We start from the raw sequence: 26048 nt of genomic DNA, 5'->3' as shown, positions 1-26048 counted from the left end.
TGAATGAGAACATGAATAATAATAGAAGAAAATAGAACTTTTAACAGTTCGTACTCACTAAATTGTATCGGTACAACAAATACAAGGCTATACAGAATATCAAATCCAGGAAGGATTATGAAAATCAAATAAATAAAAGGTTGCCATTACAGCACACTAGTCCGCTAACACCTCGTGGAATACAATATCCTGCTACTTGTGATTCATTATCACTCAGCACAAGCTCATCAATGCATTTGATTGTGTGCTTTTCCCACAAATAAGAACGAAAAATCATGTTTGACCTGACCCACAGGTTACTGGAGTTACTCGCAAGTATTGCTTTCCCTCGTTCCATATGATTCAATCAAATAGCATAACATCAAAGATAGAGCACATGGAAGATCCTTACAAACTTTACATAATAAAGTGGCTTCTTTGTGCATCCTACAACCACAAAAAGTACAGATCCACATTTGTATAAGCTACTCAATAGGCATTGGTCTACAGTATGAATTAATACAAAAAAAACACAACAAAATTGTAGGATTCATGGCATAAAGTTTACAACAACAATGTGGACATGTGATTCCAGGATAAATTCTTTCTTTCTCCCCAATCAAGAAGAAAGCATGGTCAACTTCAGATTCCATATGTACAGGGATAGTTAACAGCTCCAGTCTATGATAGAATAGTAGGATGAAATATGAACTGAATTATAGAGGAATGTAAGAGCAGCACTTGTTTCTACCAAGAATAATCTCATCAGCCTAAAGTTAAAAGCTGAAAAACTGAATAAAATGTCTCCCCAGTTCAGTTACACAACTTCAATCATCTCTATTCTCTCACACACATACCCTCTCTCGCTATAATGAACTTTCCGTCTCTACCTACATATTTCCCTCCTGACGATAATTAAGCTTAAGGGTACTGAAGGACGACAATCTTCCTAAAAGAGCAAAACAGTAGACCTTAATAACTATGACTAGTTGGCAGAGAATCTATTAAAAGTTATGCAAAATATATTCATGACAACAGAACCACTGAATTCTACAAGCATTTTATGAAGTTTGATTACTTTACCTTGAAAAGGATATACTCAGAATTATGTATTGGAAGGATGATTTTGACCCAGCTCAGCACTCAGCATATGATGAAGAAGTGCATCAACCCTCTGGCTTCGTGTTTTTGTTCTGAAGAAAACCAATATTGTCAATAAGACCACCATTAATATGCCTTCAACTAATAGGTAAGCTTTTAAGTTGAATGGTGCACTGTTTAGATATGGTATTAGAGCGTTATAGGTAATTAGAAGTTCAATCATTACCATCATTCCTCATGATTAAACTAAAGTTCAGTTTCAGCATACAGTATAGTTAATGAGCAAGTGAATTGTCTACTGTTCAAGCCCAATGGCCTTTCGTGTGAGGCCATCTGTTAAAGATATAAAATTATTCATATTCCTTCATCTAACTAAAGCATTTAGGTTGAGTTGAACTATGACCGATACAAACAGAGGAGTTGATCAGCTGCTTGAAGAAATACAAAAATAAGGGCATTCACAGAATTAATGCAATCACTCATACATACCCAAGAGTTCTTCTCCTCGGATATCTATCTCCAGCAACTCCCTAGATTGAGATTGAAAATAGAAATGGGATATAAAGCTGTTAAGAGAGTTATATATGTAAATTAACAAACAATCAATGTATTATGTACTAATAATGGTATTAAGATCAATAAAAAACAGATCACGTAGAAATTGAAAATTTACTGCTACATTTAATAAGATTATGTACAAAATTATCTTTGGAGCACTAAAAAAGATCAAAAATTTATCTTGCACATATCCATTAATAATATTGGGATAATGATTGTTGCATACAGTGAGGAATGGAAAAACCACAGCTATTCATAGAAAGTTGTAGTGAACTTGGTGGATTACCGTTGATTATTCTCTATTTATTAGCATTGATTTAATTTTCTTATTTTCTATTTTTCCTTCTTGAGAGATTTCCTCTTTTGTATATAAATTTACACAACCTCGTTGTGACATACAACTTAATCATTCTATATTATTCAACTTGGTATACAAAGCAGGTTTGAAATCCTAGTTTTATCTTTGGGTTTAGCCTTCGTCAAGGTTAACCCTAGTTTACTTTTCAATTTGGTTAATGGGTGTCTAAGGGGCACTATTGTCTGGCCCAAAACAGTCACCGGACGGGTGCTGATGCTGGAGACGTTTCCAATGCGTCTGATACAAACACACGGCCCACCATGAGAACAGAGGCCTCCAATATATCAGTGCCTGAAACTCCACCACCAAAAATACCCCCATACACCTCCATTGCAGTAGTTAGTTACCTGCGCGCGGGTCCACGTGCCACCCTCTGGCCATCAGTTTTCTCGGCCGTTTGTCTCAACTGACTCGGTTTCCCTTCCTGGTTCTGTTTGGACACCATCCAGTCCATGGATCCCATGTTTGACACATGTTTGGGAGACTTGTTGCTGCAGTATTTTTGGTATTCTGTGTCTCTCAGCTCTCACAGTCGTTTCAAAGTTTTTCTTCAGCTGTTTGCACATGGTTTTGTTTTTTTGGTTCACTGTTTGCTGGTTGTCCAACAGGTTTCTTCTCGAACCATGTTGGCTCATTTCAGTAGTTCTATGGTTTGTCGTCTATGCAGGCCACATTGCATATTGCCTCTAACCCCAATTTTGCATGGGAGAACCAAAAATATTGAGATAGATTGTCACTCTATAAGAGAGAAGATCGAATTGGGTGATATCAAGTATCAACACTAGCTTTGTCAATTCCAATGTTCAATTGAAAGATATCTTCACTAAATCTTTGAGAGGACCTCAAATCAAATACATATTTAACAAGCTTGGCATATTATTTATATGCTCCAACTAGAGGGGGGTGTTAAAAATAAAAATAGAATTGTGTAAATAGAGATAGAATATCACGTAACCAGGAATATAATGTCATGTATTTGCATTGATTGCTTTAAGTCTATATAAAGAGACTCTAATGTGAAGTTGAAACACATGATTTCACCATTTATCTCATCCAATAGAGAGCCGAGCCTTGCATTTGCAAGAGACTGATTTGTCAACTTCAACCCATGATACATGAGTCACTTAACAAATCTAGTGCAACTTTTTAAATTTTAACTTCCAGCTTAACTATACATCATTTAATCAATGCTTGAAAAGAGCTGCTTGACAGACACAGCAACTTAGATTTATGTAATGTTTAAGAGTTCATATTAAATACAAACCTTGTCATCTCCATCACAAGTTTCTGATGACTCAAGCTCTATTTCAGCAAAAAATGCCTCCAAGACAAAAGCAATAATCTGAAATACAGGAAAGGCACAATCATGTCTAACTTACGCAAAATTTGCCCAGACAGTACAGTTTAATCATGGTATATAGAAAACGAAGATATTTCATTCCCTTTGATTTATAAAATTGTTAAATATGATTACTTATAAGTAATAACTAACAACAACTTAAATAAATAGATATGTATAACTTGTAATTACATTATTCAGAAGGAATTAGTATGTCTGAATGTCCATGTGAGAAACATAGTTACTTCCTAATGTTCAAATTCCCGAGAGGCAATTTGTATTCTCCGTTATGAAATTATAAATAAGGGGGAATTAAATCATACCAAATTCAAAAGCAGCAAAACCGTAATTAAGTAGAAGCTAATGAAGTACACATGGGTCCAAGAAGTTCCAGTTAAATCTCTGTAACTCTGAAATAGAAAACCAAATAAATATATGTTAAGCACATAACGAAGTCATAGTAAGACAATGACAATAACATAGAATTAGAGTCAAAATACTAAAACAATAAACAGAAATGACTATCTGAAATAAATAAGCATCTTATATCCTTGCATTACACGCATGCAGCAAGAAATTTATACATTAACGTATTTTAGATGTATTATTATTAATTTTGATAACAATGCTTTACTCCCAACCTAACTGGCTTAATTCTTAGTGCTATGGCCTGTTAAATAGACTTCGATCTTACTTTCAAAAGTTAGATCAAAGGACGAGGGTGACCAAGCACATATAAGCACTGCACAACCTGAAAACCTTAGCAATATGGGACACAAATGCAATTTATAACCCACCCTAGTGCATAGAGTCGACTTGGGTCCAATTACCACAATGCATGCAAAATTCATCTCTGATACCATGTTAAATGAGCTTGGAGTGTTGAAGTTATGAGATTTTAGATAAAAGGACAAGAGAAAATAATAAAAACCTTGAATATTACTGACTGATAATAAGTTGATATTGATTTGATACAAAAGACTAAACACTAATCTTTAAACTCAAATCAAATTTTAAGATGATATTAGATTCTAAGATCCATTAGTCCCTCTGCTATCGGGCCACTTGGGCTAGGCTCTAGACCAACCCTGAACACGATAAGGGAGGGGGGTGTTAGAGTCCCATATTTGATAAGATAAGACCTAAAAATATGTTTATAAGTGGTGGGAAGATGTCACCTTACAAGCCGATTTTGTAAGGATTAAGTTAGACAGGACTAATGTTTTCTTTAAAATATAGAGGGAGCAAGGAAGATAATAAAGAGAACATACTTATTAACAAGGACATAAAAATCAGTATTTGTCTTTTAATAGATTGTCTAGTAATAAGATTTTGAATTTTTATGAAGTAACTCATCTCCTGTGTTGTCCTGTCCCAGGATAATTTTATAAAATAAATATTCAACAATTATTTGTGTTGTCCAATCCTGTTTTTGCAAATCAAACAAGCCCTAAGTATTAAACACAAATATTAGGCTTAGAGAAATAATATTATCTTGTTTATTTTTCAACAAAATACTATCTAATCGGAACCAGAATAACAAGATTCTAATTGCCAGATAATTATTCAAGGAACAAAAGAATCAGATAGCACAAAATAGCAGCGGCAAGCCAGCAACATTTGTACTTCTCATTAGTCATTGCATTATTATGAAACAAAAGATGACATTGAAAGTGGCAAGGATTAGAAACAGCACATATACCTCCATCAATTCTCCCCATATCCCCGAGACTAGCAAATTGAATAGTGCCACCATTCCATTTGGATAATCATTGAAATTAAAAAGTAAATAGCTAATTTGTGTCAAGAAGAATACCCCAAGAAAAACAATTACCCTAGAAATTATTCAATTATAAGCAATATATAAGCCAGTATTGAAATTTAGACTTGATTGTTGACCCCCACCCTCGCACCCTAGAAAAAATGTAGAGGAATAGATGTGGTTATTACAGGACAATACCAATCGCTACAGGTTTAAAAATATAGTTTTAAAAATGAACAAAGGATACTCATTAGCAGCAAGGTCTGTGGCCTCCAAATCTGGGTTTCCAGCATTAACTAGACCACCAAAAATCTACAAATTCATTGATTGTAGAAAGAATAAGAAAAGAGAAAACAATCATTGAAATTGAAAATGTACAATGAATCCTTAATTTAACTTGTAAATCTAAGCAGAAAATGACTTTGACTCAAGAATTTCACTCACCTGGACACCAAGTGAGCAATAAATACACAAGATGCAAAATATGGTCCCAAGGTATGGCATCAAACTTGGTATCAGAGTTAAGAAAGTTGCCACGAAACTTCGGAATCGCTGGACATGCATTAGGAGCCTTATCAACCTCAACATTCTTGCAAGAAGGAGGTAACGAATCCTGCAAAGGGGACAAGAAAAACAATGTCTGATTGCATCTTCAAAGCAATGCTTGAGAACAAATTGAAATTATTCTTTGCACCAATTCCCATCTTCAAATTAATATACTATTTTCCTGGTATGGTAGAAAAGGAACTGAGTCCAATATCATTTTGTTTTAAATTCCAATTTGAAAAGGAAAGTTATGTTTTGTTTTGTAGAAAATAAAATTTGAGCAAAACCATCCTTTTGTTCTTTCAATAATGATCATGACAAGAACAATACTAATCATGGATTGAATTGATAATAAGAATTCTAATATAAAAAGCCTTTACTTCCATTGAGACGATATATATGGTCCGTTTGTTACAAGATAAAAAAAACAATAATTTTGTCACTCAATAATTTAGAGCCCCTTTCTTGTAACTTATTTTGAGAAAAAATCACTTTCCGAAATTTACGCATGTGTGTTAAAACATTTAAAAAAAAGAGAATTTAAAAAAAAAATCTATAAAATTGTTTCAAATGAGAAGCTTTTATGAGTGTAGCTTCTCCAGAATATAGTTTTTGATAATACTATTTTTAAAAAGAAGCTTTTTTGTGTTTCTTTACTGTAACAAAAATCACTTTTTTTAAATCATCCATCAATTTTTTTTTTCAAGACACACTACTTATAACAGTTTCATATTTTAAGCAATTTTTATTAAACACTGTAACAAACAGATTAAAAACTCCTAAATGTGATATTCTTATGGAAATACATAAACCAATGGATGATATCTATCTCAAAATTAGTCAATAAGTTGATATCATAATGTGATTAAGGAAGTGTTTGGTGAAATGAATCTGAAAATAAGGAACATTAAGTATACATTTCAACCAGTGGAGTTGTGAATGAAAAAATAAAAATTTGGAAGACATGAACATTCAAAGTAAAATTTCATACCATTCTCCATTTGTGAAAAATGGCAGAGCATCATCGGGAAAAGCAAAATCTATAGTTTCTCCAATGACTGCAAAATTTAGAATTATCAGCCAGCAAGATAACATAGCCTCAGAAACTGGGTTTTCCTAATATAATACTAATTCAAGGCCTAAAAGTGAATGGATGCATAATAAACCTACAACAGCAGATTCTATACACTAACGAATATTGCTAATATGACATGAACCTAGAATGTTATTACATGAAAGATGAATGAATTGAGGGCCCGTTTGTTTTGGCTTTTTTTTAAATGATTTTTATAGTGTGACATAATTTTGTGTATAAAAAATTTACAAAGAAACTTTTCATAAAAGTTTCAAATGAAAATTTGGTTTGAATAGTTATTCTTAAAATGTTATTTTATATATTTCCTCCTTTTATTGAAACTTTTTTTAGATATCAAAATTTTAAAAAATCCCTGAATCCAAAAGTCCAAGACTCCTCTTTTCACCCATGAATGAATGATTTCACTCATCTTTTCCTCCTATTGTTTACATCCTCTTACTCCCACCTCTAACTAACAAACCAACAGACTAACTGACTAATATGGGGTGTGGTGTACAAACAAAATATTTCATGACAAAAGCCAAAAACTGCATGCATTCAACCAGATGTTATTTAAGGAATCTAAATACCGCGTTTATGAAATTAGTTACCAATTATCACTGTGATCACAAAATCAAAGCGATTTTGACCATCCCACCAATAGTTTTCAAATCCATATGAGTAAACCTTCAAAATCATTTCTATTACATATATCCACCCTGTAAAACAACAAGAAAAGATCAACTTGGAACAACAAGATTGTATAAATATAACATTCGGTGGATTACAATGAATAAAAAAGTACCAAAGCAAAATAAAAAACCATAAAATTATTCAACAGTGTCGGGGAATCTCACACTGACAAGTCAACAAGAACAGAGGGGGATGGACATTAAGCTATCTCAAAAAAATTGTTTTAACATTAAAGTATCATCATTTTTTAAGTTCTGAGATTTTATGTAAAAGGAGGAGAGAAAATAAGAAAAACTACTACAGTGAAATATGATTGATATTCACTTGATACAAAATTGTTGGAAATCCAAACTAACAAACAGAGAAATAAACAAGGGGAGAACAAATAAATGCAGAATCGTGTTTATTAATGATGAAATTGGGAAAATACAGAGGGAAATGATACCAATTACTGACACGGAGCTCAGCTCCTACGGTAAGCTAGGGCTTTCCATCCATAACAAACAAATAAATTCTCAAGGATAATTCTCTCAACCTCTCCTCACTCCCTTATGTAACGGAATGGCTACACAATTCTCAATTCTCTCTCCTCAGTCCAAACTAACAGAATTATTCCATATTTCCCCTTTTACCCCTTCTAGAATAAACCCTCCAAATCTTGGGCCCATGGGATCTGTGATAAATGATTGCCTCATCATTATTTTCCTTTGCCACGTGGTCTCTATCAAAAAATACTCAATATTGATCTATTTATACATAGACTCCACCCTAAATCAAGAAATAACAATAACTAAAACAAAATGTGATCCTAAGAGATACTCTAAAAATATAAAAAATACTTTAAGATATTTTATAATACTCTAACAATGATTAACTCCTTCAAACCAAGCAACAAACTTTACAGTACTAAAGAGAATTCACAAATCAAAACATCAAGAAAAAGCAAAGAAATGCACTCTCTGGACGTCCTTACCGAAAATGAATTCAGCCATTTGCCAAGCCTTTTGAGCAGAACTATTTTCTATGTCGAGCTGCAATTATGAATTAATACAAAATGATCAACATGTGGATATAAAAAAATCCCCAACAGCGGTACACATGAAAGGATATCATATGTTACTAAATTCATAGTATCCCAAAGTTATAGACGGAGTCAAGGAGATCATATGCTCTTATTTATATATTCACAATAATGTAAGTTGCCCTTGCCTGTTGATAATGTCATTATAACAAAAGATTATCAAGTGAAAAAGTTACTCCCTCCGTCTCAAAATGAAATTCGTTTAAGGTTGTTACATACAAATTAAGAAAAGTAATGATTGAGTAAATAAAGGTAACAACTTTACAAAATTTCCCTTGATTACTATTGGTTGTTATACATTGTTGTAAATACATAATATGATTTATTAACAGTAAAAGAGTGTAGACAATATTTATTAACGGTAAAGTTGGTAAAAGTTAATTAATATTGCATTGAAAAAGTAAAGAGACTCTTATTTTGAGACAAATTTTTTTGTCTAGAAAAACACTTATTTTGGGACAGAGTACTAATTAAGAAGATTCCGGTCGCTAAATTTGAAAAATTATGCTCTTCCTTGAAATGAAAGGTTATGCTCACATTGTCACAATATTCCCATGAACAGTAAAGCAGGAGAAGTTAGGATAGCTAACCGTTAGTAAAACAACCATCCATTTGGATTGTGCACCAGTGCATAAAACATTCACTAGACATTATACTCAAATGATTATTACGATAAATAGCACCTACTGATTACAAAAAAACATTGACAAACGCAGGTATATCTAACATAGGGTCACATCAGATGAGATTATGGTCTGCAGTTAAAATAAGTTATGAAAGTGCTTAATGGCGTAAAAATTTGTGAATGTATATCTTCACTTGAATTACATGTCATACCGTTGTCTCAATAATTACGGCAACCAGATTCACTATGAGTACAAAGGTCACTATGTATCCAAACATGGTGCTCCTTACGAAAGCTTTCAACCTCTTTGATGTTGGTGAATGGTAGAATACTAAATAGTCGAAGTAAGAAAGCTGCAACCAAATCAGATATTAGTGAAAATACTATAAATTTTTACGTTTATACTTGCAGTACATTTCCATATTATTTTTAATTCAGAGTACTTAATTTACCACATCTTCCTTCTGGAATTTTAAAGCAATGGCATTGCAAATATCAGCAAATTCATCCTTATTGATCTGAAAGTAAAAATTACGTTGAGTTACATTAAAACACCCATTTATGCGGATATATATATCAGCATGTACATAACAGATGACAAGAACAGTAGAGAAAAAACATTACCTTTACATCATGAGTGTCATCCAGCTCCTCAAATATCAGCTCAAATTCTTCCTTGGAGATTTTTGGCAAAGTCCTAAAGAATAGAGAATTTATGCTTTAGCACTCACAATGTAGTAGAAATATTATGGAAAAGATATGAAGTTAGAAGCCAAGAGAAAGATCAACAGATAATTATCATGTCAGAAAATATGTAGTGCTAATTCACCAAAAATGCAAAGAGTTTTGTTATTTTGACACAATTTGACAACAAATTTTGATAACAAATCTCATGGTTAACACAATTCAAATATGTGGCTTATTACGTTCAGTAATGGTTAATGAATATAACAAGGTGTCACAACTCATTAACCATCAACTGAACACAATTAACCACAACTTTTTAAAATCATTAACTAAGATTTCTAGGTGTTCAAATATGCATGATCTTCATTATAATCATTCAAACTGTTTTCAAATATACATGATTTTCAGGTTTTCAAACATATATGATATCTATTAATCACAATTTGTGTTTAAATATACACCTGAAAATCATGGTTAATAACATCTCTACTTTGAGAAATCGATAAAATGATATTATGATAAATATGAAAGCACGGTGATAATGGGGAAATATGAAATAATACCTGTACTTGTTCACCTCCTCAAAGAGCCTAATGATTTGATCTTTGTTGAGATATCCAACATTCTGCAAGTATAAAACAGAAGCTCAAACAGATTTAGAATTCCCGGCATAAAGATATTCATTTCTTCTTTGTGATAGTGATTATTGTAACAATAACCTTTAGCATTAGTCCTAGACAGATTGTAGTGCTATATTCAAAATAGTAGAGTGCTATTTTTAATACCATAGTTCCAAGCTTGTATTCCAGCTGTCATAAGTCTTTTCTGGTTATATTGGTTATAATTGTCTATAAATAGAGCTTGTATTCTGAAGTAATACTACAATGAGTTTCCCAATGTTTTCACATGGGATCAGAACTCTTGATTTATTCTGAAGTTTCTGGTCCTTGCACAGATGTACTGTTATTCTTCCTTTGAGCAGCCTTAATTGTAGTACAATTAAATTATCTGATAGCAGTCTTCATTGTTGCATAGTGCATAGTTCCATACTGCTTAACAGCCTTCATAGCTGTTGCATCTGACTGCCACTACCTACCACTGTCAGAATTTCCCAGAAGCATTCAGAAACTTTTAGGTGACTTTCCCGCCACGGTTAAAACTTTTCCAGTGATAGTCAGGACTTTCCTGCAGTTTTATCCGGCCGCATCAGAACTTTTCCAATAACATTTCAAAAAAAATGTTGATTTTGACCGGCGTTGATCAACATGAACTGCTGCTGTCCAGGATATAACTCAATTAGAGGGTTGATTTCTTTGTTTGATGATTCTTTTTGGCAACTAGAGAACCCTAATTGAGTTATTTTCTGTTCTATCTTAGAGTCTTTATTTTATGTTTTATGGTTGTTCAACCTTCTGTTAGTAAATACTCCGAAACGCATTGCTTAACCATGATGGGTAAGAGTTCTACTTTTTCATCCTTCAACCCAGCGTTATTAAACTCACATCGGCTATTGACTCGGTAAGGGTACTGGATCAGTGGGTCCCTGGTCAAACCAGTAGGCCACTAGTTGAACAGCATGGACCGTTTGCATTTAAAATATCAAATATACATGGTTCAGTTCCTGGTGGGATATTTTTTCCAAATTCTGCAATTTCCATCAGAAACGACAAGTCACTAATGAATGTGAGACTGAAAAGCCTTCCTGCAACTCGTGAGCATTACAGGCTGACAGTGTAGCATCGGAACTGTTGTCTGAGTTATGAGTAAAGGTTTGGGAGGCACACCAGTCAGCATTAAAATCCGTGTACCAATAAAAGCTCTGCACATGAGTGAAAGAATGGAAAAGTATGAGTCATCCAACCAAGCTGATTCAGTCGAGTCTACCAGTTCTCTCTGGTTTGCAGCCGAGTATATGACATCATCCCCGGTTCTAGTGCACAACCGATCAAATAGGCTGATTGGGCCGGCTATGGATTTGGCTCTAGATGAACCGGTCGGATTGTCCGTTCCAAGTTTAGTATCTCTGCTTTAATGTTTCCAGTACTATATTAGATCTCTGGATCATCAACTGAAGTAATACCAATCATATGATACCTAACTCATCATTATTTTTAATCTTACACTATGTCTAGAAATCCTCATCTTATAGTTGTTAATGGACTCATCCCATGCCCCTGTTATCAGATGCGGTAAAGTTTCACTTCAACCTTCCCTTTCCATTCATATAGGCTATAGCTATTACTAATTACATCTCAAAAAAAAAAAAATTTAAAAATGAAATGTAGTTGTTTGACATAATCTAGGAAATATTGTCTTACAGGAAAACAGTATCCTAAATACTTGGAAAGTCATACTTACATATGTATCTAGGAGATTAAAAGCTCTCTCCAACATAGCTCTTCTCATACGATCCATCTCAAAAACTTGTTTTACAAGCTACAACAAAAGAATATTTAAGCAATGTTATAATTTGTTTTGGTATCCGTCATATAGATACACAGTCAAAATTCTTGTGCTTCATTCCAAGTAAATACCAATCCAATTCTTCAAAGTTGTAATTGTATCTCAGGTCAATATAAAGGAAAGTACTGATAAGGAAAAATTTACCTCACTCTTGAAACTCTCATAAACAACGGCAAGGATCAAGTTTGTAACAAAGTAGACTCCCACCAGCACAAACAGAATGAAAAAAATGCAAGACCAACGCGAAGCCCTTAAAAGCCAAAAAATAATGAGCATTGACAGATGTCTCAAATTATCTAGCCAAGCAAATTAAAACTCTTACTTGTATGCAGGAACCCAAACATCTGGATTATTGGCTGTGGTAAATAACAGAAACATCTGATATAACGTTGTAGTATAGGAAGTGAATACTGTTTTCCCTTGTATTGTATCTTCAAAAATCACATAAGCCACCCAACTCGCAAAAACAAGAAACAAAAGCCCCAAAGCCTGCAATTCATGAGAATTAGATGGCAGCTATGTCCAGTAAGAAAGTGACGATTAAGCAAAATTGAAATAATACAAATGAAACATTCAAGGAAACCTAATAAATTGTGAATATTGAAAATGTTGCAAACAGGAAAAGCATAGAGCGAGGCGAACAAGCAACAGTCTGAAAGTGAACTAACCAAGATATTTAAGTATGTGTCAAGCATTCCAGCCAAGATGATGGTGGTTTCTCGTAGCTCCCTGACATCAAATTCAGATGCAGAGTTAGACTATCATGAAATTTTGTTATTGATAAACTGGACGAGAAATGGGATAAATTCTTGCAGAAATGACCCTAGTTAGATATGGAACCAGAGGCCAAGAATTATACAGAAACTATTATAGTTGGGCCTAATATTTAATATTTAGGCATGCTCTAGCCTCAATGAGCCTGATGCATGGACTATGCAGGAAGTCCAACAACAGATCTAGATAGGCTGATACTATATGCGGGAAGCCCAACAACAGATCTAGATAGGCTCTGATACCATGTTAGAAATGTCAGGAAAATTGGCTTGATGCCTTTCTCATTGCATTTAATACTATATATAATAGTGTCAGTAATTACAGGTAATTACAATTCATAATGACTAATTACAACTCGTAATGACTAATTTCCTATTCTATGAAAGTAAATTATTTACAATAAACTGATGTCGTGGGCGTGGAACAGCCTTGGTAAGAATATCTGCAACCTGCAACTAAGTACTGATGTGAGGAAGTGATATTATTCGATCATCGTAGGCGTCGCGTATTGAATGACAATCAACTTCTATATGTTTGGCGCGTTCATGAAAAATAGAATTTGCAACAATTTGAATGACACTTGTATTGTCAGCATAAAGTGAAGTTGGCTCTGTTTGGGGAAATCCAAGTTCAGCCAAAAGCCCACGAAGCCAAAGTATTTTTGAACAAGCAGCAGACATGGCACGATACTCTAATTCAGTAGAAGATTTAGAACTCTTGCTTGCTTCTTACTTCTCCAAGAGATCAATGAAGAACCAAGAAACATGCACCAACCAGTAACAGACCAACGAGTATCAGAACACCCTGCCCAATCAGCATCACTATAAGCACTCAACTGAAGAGAAATTCCAACGGAAAAGAATAACCTGCGGTGAGAGGTTCCCTTTAAGTAGCGAATTATACGACGAACCGCAGTCAACTGAAGATGGCGAGGAGAATGCATGAATTGACTTCTTGAACAGCAAAAAATATGTCAGGGCGAGTAATAGTCAAGTAGTGGAGGCTACCCACAAGTTGTCGATACAATAAGGGATCAGGCAAAAGATCACCATCATCACGATAATATTTAACATTAATCTCAAGAGGAGTATCTACCGGATTAGCCGATTCGAGACCGGCCATAGAAATCAAATCTATAACATACGTGTGTTGATGGAGAAAGATGCCCTTGGATGTATAATGAACCTCAAGACCAAGAAAATAATGTAGATTACCCAAATCTTTCATGTGAAATGAGGCATGTAACTGTTGCTTAAGTCGCTGAATGGAAGCATGATCAGAACCAGTAATAACCATATCATCAACATACAAAAGAAGCAAAACAATACCCACAGATGTACTATGAATAAATAAAGAGGAATCATACTGACTTTGAGTAAAGGAGAATCCAAGTAGAGTGGAGCGGAATTTCTCGTGCCATGCTCGAGGTGCCTGATTCAAACTATATAAGGAGCGTTTGAGCTTGCACACGCCTTTAGATGAAGAGAATAAGCCTTGAGGTGGAGTCATATAAATATCTTCTGTCAGGTCACCATGAAGAAAAGCATTCTTCACATCCATTTGATGAAGAGACCACCCACTAGAAGTAGCTATAGAGATGATCGTGCGAACAGTTGTCATTTTGACAACCGGTGCAAATGTCTCATCTAATCAATTCCATATTCCTGCTTATTTCCTAAAGCAACCAAACGAGTCTTGTAACGGTTGAGGGACCCATCCGAATTCAATTTCACAGAATACACCCATTTGCAACCTATAGGTTTAACTTCAGGAGGACAAGAGACAATATCCCATGTGAAATTCTCTTGAAGAGCTTGAAGCTTTTCATTCATTGCTTTTATCCATCAGACATCTTTTACAGCCTGTGAGTAACAAGTAGGAATAAATATGCTAGAGAGTGTGACAGTCAGAGAAGTATGTGAGGAATCATACTTGTCTGGTGAATATCTATCTGGTGCGCGAGATATTCGACCAGAACGCCGTGGTTCAACCAGTACAGGATCAGGTGGCGGTTCAGCGTCGGGAAGGGGTGTGAGAACCTGTTGCCTGTGTTTTCGAACATATACATGACCTGGTTTATAACGTTGTATAGATTGAGGCAAATAGAAAATTTAGGAAGAGTAACAATATCATTAATGACAGGAGAAACACAGGGAAACATAAACTGATTATCAAAAAATGCCACATTCCTAGAAATGCGAAAACGATGGTTAGTGACATCATAACACACAAATCCCTTATGAGAGTGACTATATCCCATAAATGCACATTGAACGGACTGTGCAAGCTTATGCCTTTCAAAAGGAGGTAAGTGAACAAAACACACACACCCAAAAGTATGTAAAGTACTATAATCAGGATGAATTTTAAAAAGACGAAAGAAAGGGGAATCAAGATCAATAACCGTAGAAGGAAGACGATTGATCAAGAAGACGATTGTGGAAAGAGCCTCCACCCAAAATCGGGATGGTACAGAAGCTTGGAGAAGTAAGGTGCATGTTACATCAAGCAAATGACGATTCTTACGTTCTGCCATACCATTTTGTTGAGGGGGTATTGGGACAAGATCGTTGAGACAAGATGCCTTTTTGTTGAAGGTAGTCCTGAAACTTATGAGACATGTACTCACCACCAGAGTCAGAGCGAAATGTTTTAACACTTGCTTGAAATTGAGTTTCAACATATGTCAATAATTTCTTAAACATAGAAAACACTTCAGATTTAGAACGGAGAAAATATATCCAAGTAAAACGACTATAATCATCAATAAATGTGACAAAATATTTATAGTGAGTATGAGAAACGACGGGAGACATTCCCCATACATCACCATGAATCATCTCAAAACAAGTAGAGGCACGATGAGCATCAGACGGAAAAGGAAGTGTTTTACTTTTAGCCAATTTGCAAAAAGAACATGAAATAGAGGCATTAGAAGTAACATTTTTATTTCCCAACAAACCAGTTTTACATAAATGAGACAAAAGTTAAACTAAAAGAGTTTGGATGACTCAATTTTCTATGTCAATCCTCATAAGAATTCAAAACGTTATTACACGCAAGAGATAAATGATTAGAATTAAATTGTATTGGAAACAATCTTTCCACTTTAGGCCCCTTCGCGATCACTTTCCCCGACACCTGCTCCTGCACAAGACAACCAGTACTAGAAAAGTTAACATCATAATTTTTATCTACCAATTGACCAATAGACAATAAATTGGAAGCCAGTCCAGGTGATACAAGAACATCCCGAAAGTCAGAGTTTATGTCGCGAACATCAGTGATAGATAAAGTATTACCATCAACTATTTGAATTTTTTGATTACCATGATAAGATTGTAAATTGTGCAAATATTCAGAGGAACCCGTCATGTGATTGGATGCACCAGAATCAAGAAACCATGGGCGAGAAATATTAGAAGACTTACCCTGAATTCCCAAGTCCGAAAGAGCAGAAAGTACCATTTGTTGAATTAGTTCAGGCTGTATAGCACCTCCGTTTGATGTGCCGCCATTGGAAGGACCAACTGCATAATTTGTAGTTGCATGGAATGCTTGCACCGAACGTTGTGTTGGTCGTGGAGGATGTGTGGGGGCACTCAGAGATAATATGTCCCTGCTGCTTGCAATAATTACAAAACTTCTTACTACCGCTACGAGCAATATGTCCAAATTGTTTGCAAGAGAAGCACTGAATTTGTCTCATATCACGACCTTTACCTTTACTTTGAGCAGCAAATACAACCGTCATAGACTCGGAAATAACAACTTCATTAGACATGGCTCCTTGAGTAATAAGACGTTGTTCATCCCTCAGAAGCTCTCCAACATATGTATCTAAAGAAGGAACGGGGTTCCTATTCAGCAAAGCACCTCTGACAACTTCAAATTCTAGGCGAAGCTTCATAAGAAATTGATCTCGGCTATTTGTGTTGTAAACCTCTTGAATAGCCGCGAGAGAATTCTTGGGAACATCGGCATGTAAAAGAGAAGAGTGTTTTGTCCACAGATTCACAATACCAGAATAATATTCTTGAACAGATAAAGTACCTTGTTTGTAATTAGCTATTTCCAGCTCCAACTAAAAACGTTTGGCGGCATTGTCTTGGTTGTAAATACGCTTCAAATAATTCCACATTTCTTTAACAGTTGAAAATGAACGCAAATTATTGACCATTTGAGAATCAATAGTGCTGAGGATCCAAGTGATTATTTGAGCATCTTTAGTTTCCTACGCATCTAACGCAACCTTTTCTGTAGGTGCCTTAGAGACACTAGGTGACTCCATAATCCCTTTCCCTTCACATAATTTTTAAACTGAAATTCCCAAATTGGATAATTCTTACCGGTAAAACGGACACAAAAATAATTTTTGTCATTCTTCATAGCCATGATAAAATAACCCCTTTTTATTTTAAATAACAAGATAAATCCAAATCCTAGGTAAGCAAACCAGTAAACCCCTTTATTTCTGCTTTTTATTTATTTATTTAATAATAACAATTAAATAAATAGTAAAAAAAAGAATGGTAAGCAAACCGGTAAACCCACGCAGTAGCTAAACCACAGTCGAGAAACACCCATGATCGAGAAACACCGACAATGAAAGCACGATCAAGATACACCAACAATCCAACAATGAAACCACAATCATCGAGCAGAATCGCCAAGAACAACGATCACCGAGCAGAATCGCCGAGAATACGAAACAGAGTCGCAAATCACAATATGCTAGCACCACCGAACGATCAATGATCACCGAAACAACTTGCGATAAACACGGAATCAAAATCACGAAATAGCAACAATGAAGAAATCATGAGATGGCAACTGAAAGCTTTCAATTGAGAAACACGATTTCCAGAAATACGTATGAGAAACACGATTTCAAGAGTGACCCAGTTGGGTGTCGCTATTTAGCCAAGAGAACAAGGATTCACAGGTTAGACCGAACCCTTATGATATCATGTGAGGAAAATTGGCTTGATGCCTTTCTCATTGCATTTGATACTATATATAATAGTGTCAGTAATTACAGGTAATTACAATTCATAATGACTAATTACAATTCGTAATGACTAATTTCCTATTCTATGAAAGCAAATTATTCACAATAAATGTAAAGATTATTTCCTGATTAACAAGAAAAATGTGGGTTGGAGCTAACTCATTCCTACAATACGACTTATAAAGTGAAGATTGCCCCACTTATAAACACGGCACAAGTCATAACACGACACATGTCATATCTCTAAACAAATTGGAACTAAATCTACCCCTTCACACCTAACACAATGAAGGTGACGGAGACTTCAAGGAATGCAACCCAAATGCCGCAACTAGGCGACTAGGGCTGACCACAATGAAGACGGAATTTCCAACAGTAATGTTCTGGATTTGAATCATTCTCCAAAATTATTAGCAATGATGTATCAGTATTGTTCAATTATTTTCTGTTGGGTACTGTCAGTTTCTATCAGAAATCAGGGTTGTTCAGAAAAACCATGAACTGAACCGAACCGCCGGATCGAACCGAATTGAAATTAAAATAACCGAACCGTTATGTTTGATCAGTGAATCAAACCATATTACACAAACAGTTTTAGAACTGAAACCGAACCAAACTGAAACTGTAACCGAACCGAAACTGGAAATGAAAAATACTAAAAACATGTTTTAATTTTTTTTATAAATTTTTTTTAAAATAGTTTAACGATCCGGTACGGTTCGGAATTTCAAAACGGTATACCAAACCAATGATTATGGTTCAGTTCGGTTTTGAGTAAATTGAAATGGTTCGGTTCAATTCGAATAAATTTTTACTATGTTTTGTTTCGATTCGGTTTTCTCTGTCAACCATACCATGAACAGCTCCATCAGAAACCTGGTATTTTATTAGAAAGAATATGGATAATTTCCATCGATAAGGTGTCAAATAGCATGAAATATCTGTTTAATAATTTCCATTGCCTAAGTTAATTGACGATTTCGTATTATAAGACTTTCAGTCACTATAGAAAGCTTACGTTATTTGATTTTATCCCAAAATTCAGGGATCTCTGGCACTGTTTCTCCTGTGTATATATTTGTACAATTCCTTGGAAATATTCAGATCCAATTCAAGTTCTCTAACTGCCATATCTTAACCATTCCCAAAAAAACAACTATGCTGGCAATTAATTAATAGGGGTCAAGTACTAGCATATCCAAGATGATTATAGGATAGGGGACATTAAATTGTAGAGGAAATTTTATAATTTGCACGTTTTGGGTTGTCGTAGTCTTTAGGAGTGTCAGTAAGTTTGTTTCAGTTTGCCTTATTTTGAACGTGGGATAGTGTCTATTTTCATGTTGCTTTCAATTATGTATTAGCCTATTTATAGATTGTTTGTTTATCAATAAAAATATCCTCTGCTTCCTACTGTTATCATAAATATCATTAACAATAGTTCCTGACAGCCAATACAAATGAGGTGGACGTATATTATCAACATACGAGATATTATTCCCTCTGTCCCATAATGTATTCTCTCTGTCCCATAATGAGTGACTCAGTTGATTATTTTAAATATATTAAGAAAAAGTGTATAAATGAAAGAGAGAGAACAATATTTTTACCAAAGTGTCCATTATCAAGTATTAGGAGTGATGAAAGTAGTAATAATTAAAAGGTATAACTGGAAGAAAGAAATTAATTTGCATTGTAAATTAAAATTGATCGTTCATTTTGAGACACTTTTTTTTACAAATCGGTCACTCATTGTGGGATGGAGGGAGCATATGAAAAATATTTTACATCCTATCCAATGCTATCTCTATCCCATTCAATCATTCACCATTCCACCTGTGCAGATAATAACTAAAACTCCTAGATTTGAAGCAGCAACAAAAACAATTATTGTAAGACTTTCAGGCATGTTAAGAGTCATACACTTTATATATGGAGCAATCCTCACCATATAAACCGGTTTTGTAAGGATGAGTTAGGCTCTATATAATCTTAAATGGTGTCAGAGCCTATCAATCGGGCCACTTACTATTTATACCACGCATCAATCTCAAGAGTTTTGTGCGTGAGATGGGTTTGTTAAGAGTCATACATTAGATGAGATAAGGGTTGAATAAGTGTTTATTATTGTGGCAATCATTACCTTATAAATTGGTTTTATAAAGATGAGTTAGGCCCGCTATAATCTATTAAAAGATAATCTGGAACAGTATATTCACTTAAAGTAAAATAAAAAATGGAGATCTGCCAATCAATACCTAATATTCAGAACAAAAAGAACAACCCTGATATAAGGTGCAATTCTGAAAGGAAGAAAATCAAAAGCCACCGGAGACATATACAGAGCATAAGCCAGCATATCAGCAAGGATAACTAACAGACATAAGGCCTGAAAATACAAATAAATTATTTTATTAGTAGTCCGAAGCATATATGAAAAGCACCAAGTTACTTATTACACCCCAAAAAGAAAAACAAAAACGTTCAGCTTTCTATTCAGTGAACTGGATAATAAGCAAGTATTTTAAAGAGTTGAATTTGAAATTAAGAGATTCAGAATTCTATTCTTTGTACTTTAAGGTATCCTGGTCAGAATCTCATTGCTGCTAACAGGGGTAACTGTGTACACCTAGTTATATGATTTTAGAAAGAGAAAGGTACTTGTTAAATAGCTATTAATGAGATATAGCTTCCTCGACGAGATGATATATGATTCCAGGGGATAGAGCTATTTGATAGATGGAGTCATCCCTTTGGAATAAACTGCTCATAATCATTGATAGTCTTCTCTTCTTATATGACTTATAAGAGGAGAAGGCTATCAATGAGATGTAGCCCCCCTGATGAGATGATATAATATAACTTATGACCTGAGACGAGAGCGCCATAAATCAGATGTAGCAACCCTTAGAAGAAGAGGACAGTCAATGAGCCATCTTAGATATTGGTTCTCTCATATGACCCCTGTTGTACTTTTACACACATACTTTATCAAATACAGATGATATTAGTTGCATTTTATACCCTAGCATGTTTTCTATTGAGTTTTGAAAAGATTAGTCATTCATGAAGCGCTGTGTTTCCGTTACTAGTCCATGGTAGTTTAAGTCTTTCAAAACACTATGCTATAGGCTGAGGTGGGGTGGGTATTGACCAACAATACCTTCCAGAGATCATGTTTTTTGTTGAAAATCTGGTCCTCAAAAGTATGCTCTAGACAAGTAGATTTGCAGAACTAATAAGGCGTTGTTTCCAATTACTAAATGATATTCATTAGTAGGATCTTGCAGCAGCATACCTTCAATAGATTAATAGGACTTTTCCAATATATATGGGGCCCTTCGTATGATAAAGGCCAGAAAGTATGGATGATTAGCAAAACAAGAATTATTCCCTGTATTACACAAAAAAGATCCAGTAAGATAAATTACTACACAAATAGTTGAGAAATGAATATAAGGACACCTTAACAATCCCACAGATCAAACAAAACCCATATACCATATAAGGAATCCCATTTAGTATAGTAAAAAAAAAACACTTCCAATTGTCTTCAATAAAAGAAGAAAATCTCATTAAAAAAAGATAGAATATATCTGATGAGAGGATAAGAAATCATCGTTAAAAGCAGAGATAAAAAAAATAAAATTGCAAGTCATCAATGAAAATTCCACTGAGAACATAACTACAGTTTCACACACCCAAATTGTCCAAAATGTAACATTCAGCTCCAGTAAATAAAGTAATGACACACACACACACGCATATATATATATATATATATATATATATATATATATATATATATATATATATATTAGTCAAAGATAATCACAATTTTCAAAATGACAAGTAAAAGGTTTGTTGGTCACATATACATTAAAAAGAAAGATAGTCTAAGACTCTGAGCTCTGAAGTACTGAGTTCTTACCTCATAAATAATACATTGTGTAGCACTTAGATATGGCAACTGTCCCAAAAAGAAATACTCTCTATCATTGCAAGAATGAGTGGTATTCTTTTCACACCATAGAGGTTTCTGTAACATATAAAGTACACTGTGAAGTATCGTCTTTCTATTCTATCTTCATTTTGGTTAGTCTAAAGGCCTCAAAAACTATTTATTCACTTAAAGTTTAAGAGAACCTGAGCTTACTACAAACCTCCAGGAAATTCAGGACTATCAGAGCAAAATAACTAAGAGACCAGATGAGATTGTATTTAGTGAACATAAAATAAAATCTTGAATAACTTTGAAAGTTTGACGAATCCAGAAGTTGCTCAGGTATACCAACACCATCTTCAGCCTGTGTGATGCATTTTCAACCAGAATAACAAGTTATTACCATACCTGAAAGAAATTACTTACATACAAACATAACCGTGTACTGGGAAGCTAGGAGAATATATGTCAAGTACTCTAAAAAAACTATTTCATCATAAAACATGATTAGCCTGGGAAGCGTTGGTTTTTTAATAAAAAAATACTTTATCTACTTTTGCCTAGGTACACACTCAAAAGAGCACCAAAGTAAGAAGTTTTTTTAATGGGAAAACTAACAAAAGCAGAGCTAGAAATTATTAGTAGCAGTTTTAATGGTACTGATAAATGGTAATACAAGTTTCTTTCCTTTTTTTCAGACAAAATGTGAGTTTTTTTCTAAAAATCAGCACACAGTCCTGAATGAAAAAGCAAAAATGTTTTGGCACATAAAAGGAAATAAGTTATAGAAAAAAATCACTGTAGGGGTCTTCAAGCAAAAGAGAAACAATTTAAAGGTGAAATTATTTTTTGCTTTGTACAAAAGAAATCTGATGTTTAGAACGATTGTGATTATGTTGCTGACAAATTTATAATGGAAAATTAACAACAACAAAAAACTGTTGATAAAATATAATAGGAGACCTCCTATTAAACAAGTTTATGAAAGGAGGTACCAGATTCGGATTAAAAATGAAGGATTTAACTGAACTGTAGAACCACATATGGTTTGTATTGTAACTATAAGTAGTTAGCTGTTAGTTAATTATATATCCCCTAATAGAAACTGTTACAAATTTCCTTTTCATCATATCAACTTTCCATTAAGAAAAAAGTGAAATGGTTTCCTTTTAATTGCACTTGTCAACAACAGAATAATTTTTTTTCAACAAACAAAACCAAACTTCCAAATTCCTCTCACTCTTCACTATCCTATCCATTTCTGCATCTTCTCTTCTATTTTGCGTTGTCAAAACAAAAATTTCTTTGCATTTTTACATTTCTCGCTTTTCAAAATAACTATAGTAACAGAATGTCTTCCCCTATAATTCTGAGTTTTTACATTTGTCTAAGTGAGGGTTTGGAAGAACAGTCTGAATGTAAAAAGTGACTTGTCTCTATCAACAATGTGATTTTGATGATTTTTACTAGTTACTAGAAATGATTTTGTCTTAACCTCCATTTGATTAGCATTATGAAAAAATTATGGAGTACTAAATTTTACCTCAAACTTCAAGGTTATTCAAAATCGCTTGAGTCTTGTCAAATAATCACTCGTAAACACTTGAAGTGTATCTGCAGTGACCAAAATTGATTTTGTAAAATTGATTCATGTTAAAAGTGAGTTGAATGTAAAGTCATTTATATTTAATTAGATACATGGTGGCTGCCTCCCACCTACATGGTGGCTCTCTTCTTCCACCTTTATGGCGGTCATCTCCTCCTCTATTTAGAGCAGTACCCACTCCATTCAACTACATGGAGAGTTTGTTAAGGTTATTTTTCTCATCTCAAACTTAACAATTGTGCATGTACCTCTCTCCCCTGTAGTTGTTCTTACACCTCCGATGTAGGAAACCATCCGTCCACCTCCAAAGTTTTCATGGATTTTCTACACTTTACAGTTACTTTAAAGTTGTTAGATCTGTATACCTCTGTTTATGTGTTTTTTACTTTTGTGCTTTTGTCTTTTGAAGTCTAAGTTTACACTCTTGGAGTTTGGCAATAAGCCTCAAAAGAGTTGTCTTGGATCTTGGAGCAGCTTAGTGTGTGTCTATTGGCATCTCATAATGATTGAGGAAGCTTATGAGTTTGGCATCCATTACAACACTAACTCCATTCATCAATTAATTTTCGAACATTCGATAAAATTGGACAATCTTGAGACCAAAGATAGTCTAAATGGGCAAACATAAGTCAAAGAAATCATCCTTAATTGAATTTGGAAAAAGACTCTAGATTCTCTTTCTCATATTGCCATTGACCGTGTTCGTAAGAGAGTGGATGGGTGGATGAAAAGTTGTTGGTTTTGGTTTGTTTGTGTCTTCTTAGCTTGTGAACAATCTATGTGTAATATCTTTTATGTTGTGTGGCGTTTTCTGTTAAAATTACTTCTGGAATATGGACGGGGTATGCCATATTTCAATTGTATTAATGAAGTTGTGTTTACTGCCGAAAAAATTTAGATTTAGCTACATTTATATGTAAAAATCCATTGAAGAATGAATTCAAGAAGCGAAATCAATTGTACTTCAAAATATTTAAACATGTAAAAATCAATTCTGAAGCAAAATTAATTGTACTCAATAACATTCACACACATGTTAAAATCAATTCTACATTTATAATCAATTTTAACTCCTCCAAAAGTGAAACCAAACACTCACTAACACTCGCAAACTTAGAAGAACTAAAACCAAAAACGTGATTCCAATTCAAATTTTGAACTAGCACAGTCGTCACAGTAGATTCAATTGGTGAATCTGTATAAAACCTTCGGTAAGGAGTTTGAAACACGAATCTGACTGAACTTGGATCTAATTCGTAAAGCACATTACCAAGTCCTAAACCATAGTAGAATAACAAGATCTACCTATCAGTATCCAAGACTCTATTCCAAAACACCAACGCACAATTCAAAACTAGGTTGCAAACTCACAATTGCAGAACTAGCAAAAACTAAGTTCATTCAAATAGCTTCCGAAAATAGAAAGGAGTTTGAATTGAACGAACCAGATCGATAAGCGCGGCGGCTTTCTCGTAGTTGGAACCGTAGGTGATAGCATCGGTGCGGCGGACTATCCCTCGCGAACGGTTTCTCAATCCACTGCTTTCGCCTCTCAGCAGAGGCTCCGTCATAGTGAGAGAACTGAAAAACGAAGTGTGAGAGAATAATGAGTGATAAAAAGTCCAGAAGATTCTACTGAATCGCTATTGAGTTGGTGGTTATAGGATCACGTTCGCACATGGAGAGAGAATAGAGAAAGCACGAGTTGATGGTTAGATAAATCGTTAAATGAAAGTTATTTAAATGAGAATGGATCAACTAAATAACGACAATATGTAAATGACAAAATAAAATCATTAATAATTCTATCCTCGGATTCTCTGAGTAATATTAATTCGGCAAGTGGTACTGAACTGCTGGTGATGGTGATGTTATTTTTTGTTAGTAGTTTCTAATTTAAAGATTTATGATCAAAGTAATACGTGTCTTTATTGACATGGATATGGTACCAATTCAGATTTCAAAGTCAAGAGCCGGGTCCCAACCCTTTGTTCACACTGTCGGTAAAGAATTACATCACTTTTGTTTGTATTGAAGTTGTATAGAATTTTTACATCAGCCTGCTTTTTAATGAGATTAGTTATACAGATGGCCGAATTAGAATTTCATTTATAGGCTATTACTCTCTCCATCTCCGTTACTTTTTAAATGTGATTTTAATATATAATTTTTTTTTCTTTTCAAATATTATTTTCAAAATTCGAACCTCAATTGTCATTTTATTAAAATTAATCATAATTATTTATTAAAGAGGGAGAAAAAATTACTTGCTCTCTTATTTACGATACCAAAAAAATTAATCATTAATCATTATTGTTACTTTTTTTTTAACAATAATTCTTATTTTACCTTTGATACCCTTAACTATTTATTACATTTATTTTGTTTTTTTTCTCTATGTAATAATTATCTAAAGATAATTTTGACAAAATATAAATAATACTACA

The 26048-nt window shown here is 34.1% G+C and overlaps 1 protein-coding gene and 1 long non-coding RNA gene across 3 annotated transcripts; both read right to left on the bottom strand.

The window, feature by feature from the left end:
• Positions 1 to 25449, bottom strand: LOC127086887 (two pore calcium channel protein 1). Of its 2 annotated transcripts, XM_051027707.1 has the most exons (24): positions 25047 to 25447; positions 22216 to 22359; positions 21984 to 22091; positions 21351 to 21446; positions 20311 to 20441; positions 12936 to 12996; positions 12590 to 12756; positions 12412 to 12517; positions 12163 to 12240; positions 10368 to 10429; positions 9742 to 9814; positions 9570 to 9635; positions 9330 to 9470; positions 8385 to 8442; positions 7330 to 7437; positions 6635 to 6701; positions 5542 to 5710; positions 5345 to 5409; positions 5038 to 5128; positions 3659 to 3745; positions 3261 to 3338; positions 1570 to 1610; positions 1063 to 1172; positions 1 to 426 (listed from the first exon to the last, which is right to left on the bottom strand). In XM_051027707.1, the coding sequence occupies exons 1-23, from the start codon at positions 25170 to 25172 to the stop codon at positions 1085 to 1087; spliced, it is 2211 nt and encodes a 736-aa protein (XP_050883664.1). In that variant the 5' UTR covers positions 25173 to 25447; the 3' UTR covers positions 1 to 426; positions 1063 to 1084. The 2 variants fall into 2 exon arrangements, with proteins under 2 accessions (XP_050883664.1, XP_050883665.1); XM_051027708.1 differs by lacking the exons at positions 1 to 426; positions 1063 to 1172 and having other exon boundaries at positions 1570 to 1646; positions 25047 to 25449.
• LOC127086888 (uncharacterized) lies at positions 13295 to 20304 on the bottom strand. Its single transcript, XR_007789660.1, has 2 exons — positions 16765 to 20304; positions 13295 to 16663 (listed from the first exon to the last, which is right to left on the bottom strand). It is a non-coding gene; the product is annotated as an uncharacterized LOC127086888 (long non-coding RNA).
• Positions 25450 to 26048: the final 599 nt, after the last annotated feature.

The sequence above is a fragment of the Lathyrus oleraceus genome, chromosome 5 (genome assembly GCF_024323335.1).
Source record: "Lathyrus oleraceus cultivar Zhongwan6 chromosome 5, CAAS_Psat_ZW6_1.0, whole genome shotgun sequence".
Lineage (NCBI taxonomy): Eukaryota > Viridiplantae > Streptophyta > Magnoliopsida > Fabales > Fabaceae > Lathyrus > Lathyrus oleraceus.
The sequence above is the reverse complement of the archived record's forward strand: the minus strand, read 5'-3'. Positions and strand labels throughout refer to the sequence as shown.

What these genes read in the sequence shown, in the direction of transcription:
- LOC127086887 (XM_051027707.1), bottom strand. Translation starts at nt 25,172, where the DNA reads ATGACGGAGCCTCTGCTGAGAGGCGAAAGCAGTGGATTGAGAAACCGT. An exon ending in AATGGCTGAATTCATTTTCG is followed by an intron (nt 7,438 to 8,384) that starts GTAAGGACGTCC and finishes GTTGTTTTACAG; the next exon opens with GGTGGATATATGTAATAGAA. An exon ending in TGTGATCACAGTGATAATTG is followed by an intron (nt 6,702 to 7,329) that starts GTAACTAATTTC and finishes TAAATTTTGCAG; the next exon opens with TCATTGGAGAAACTATAGAT.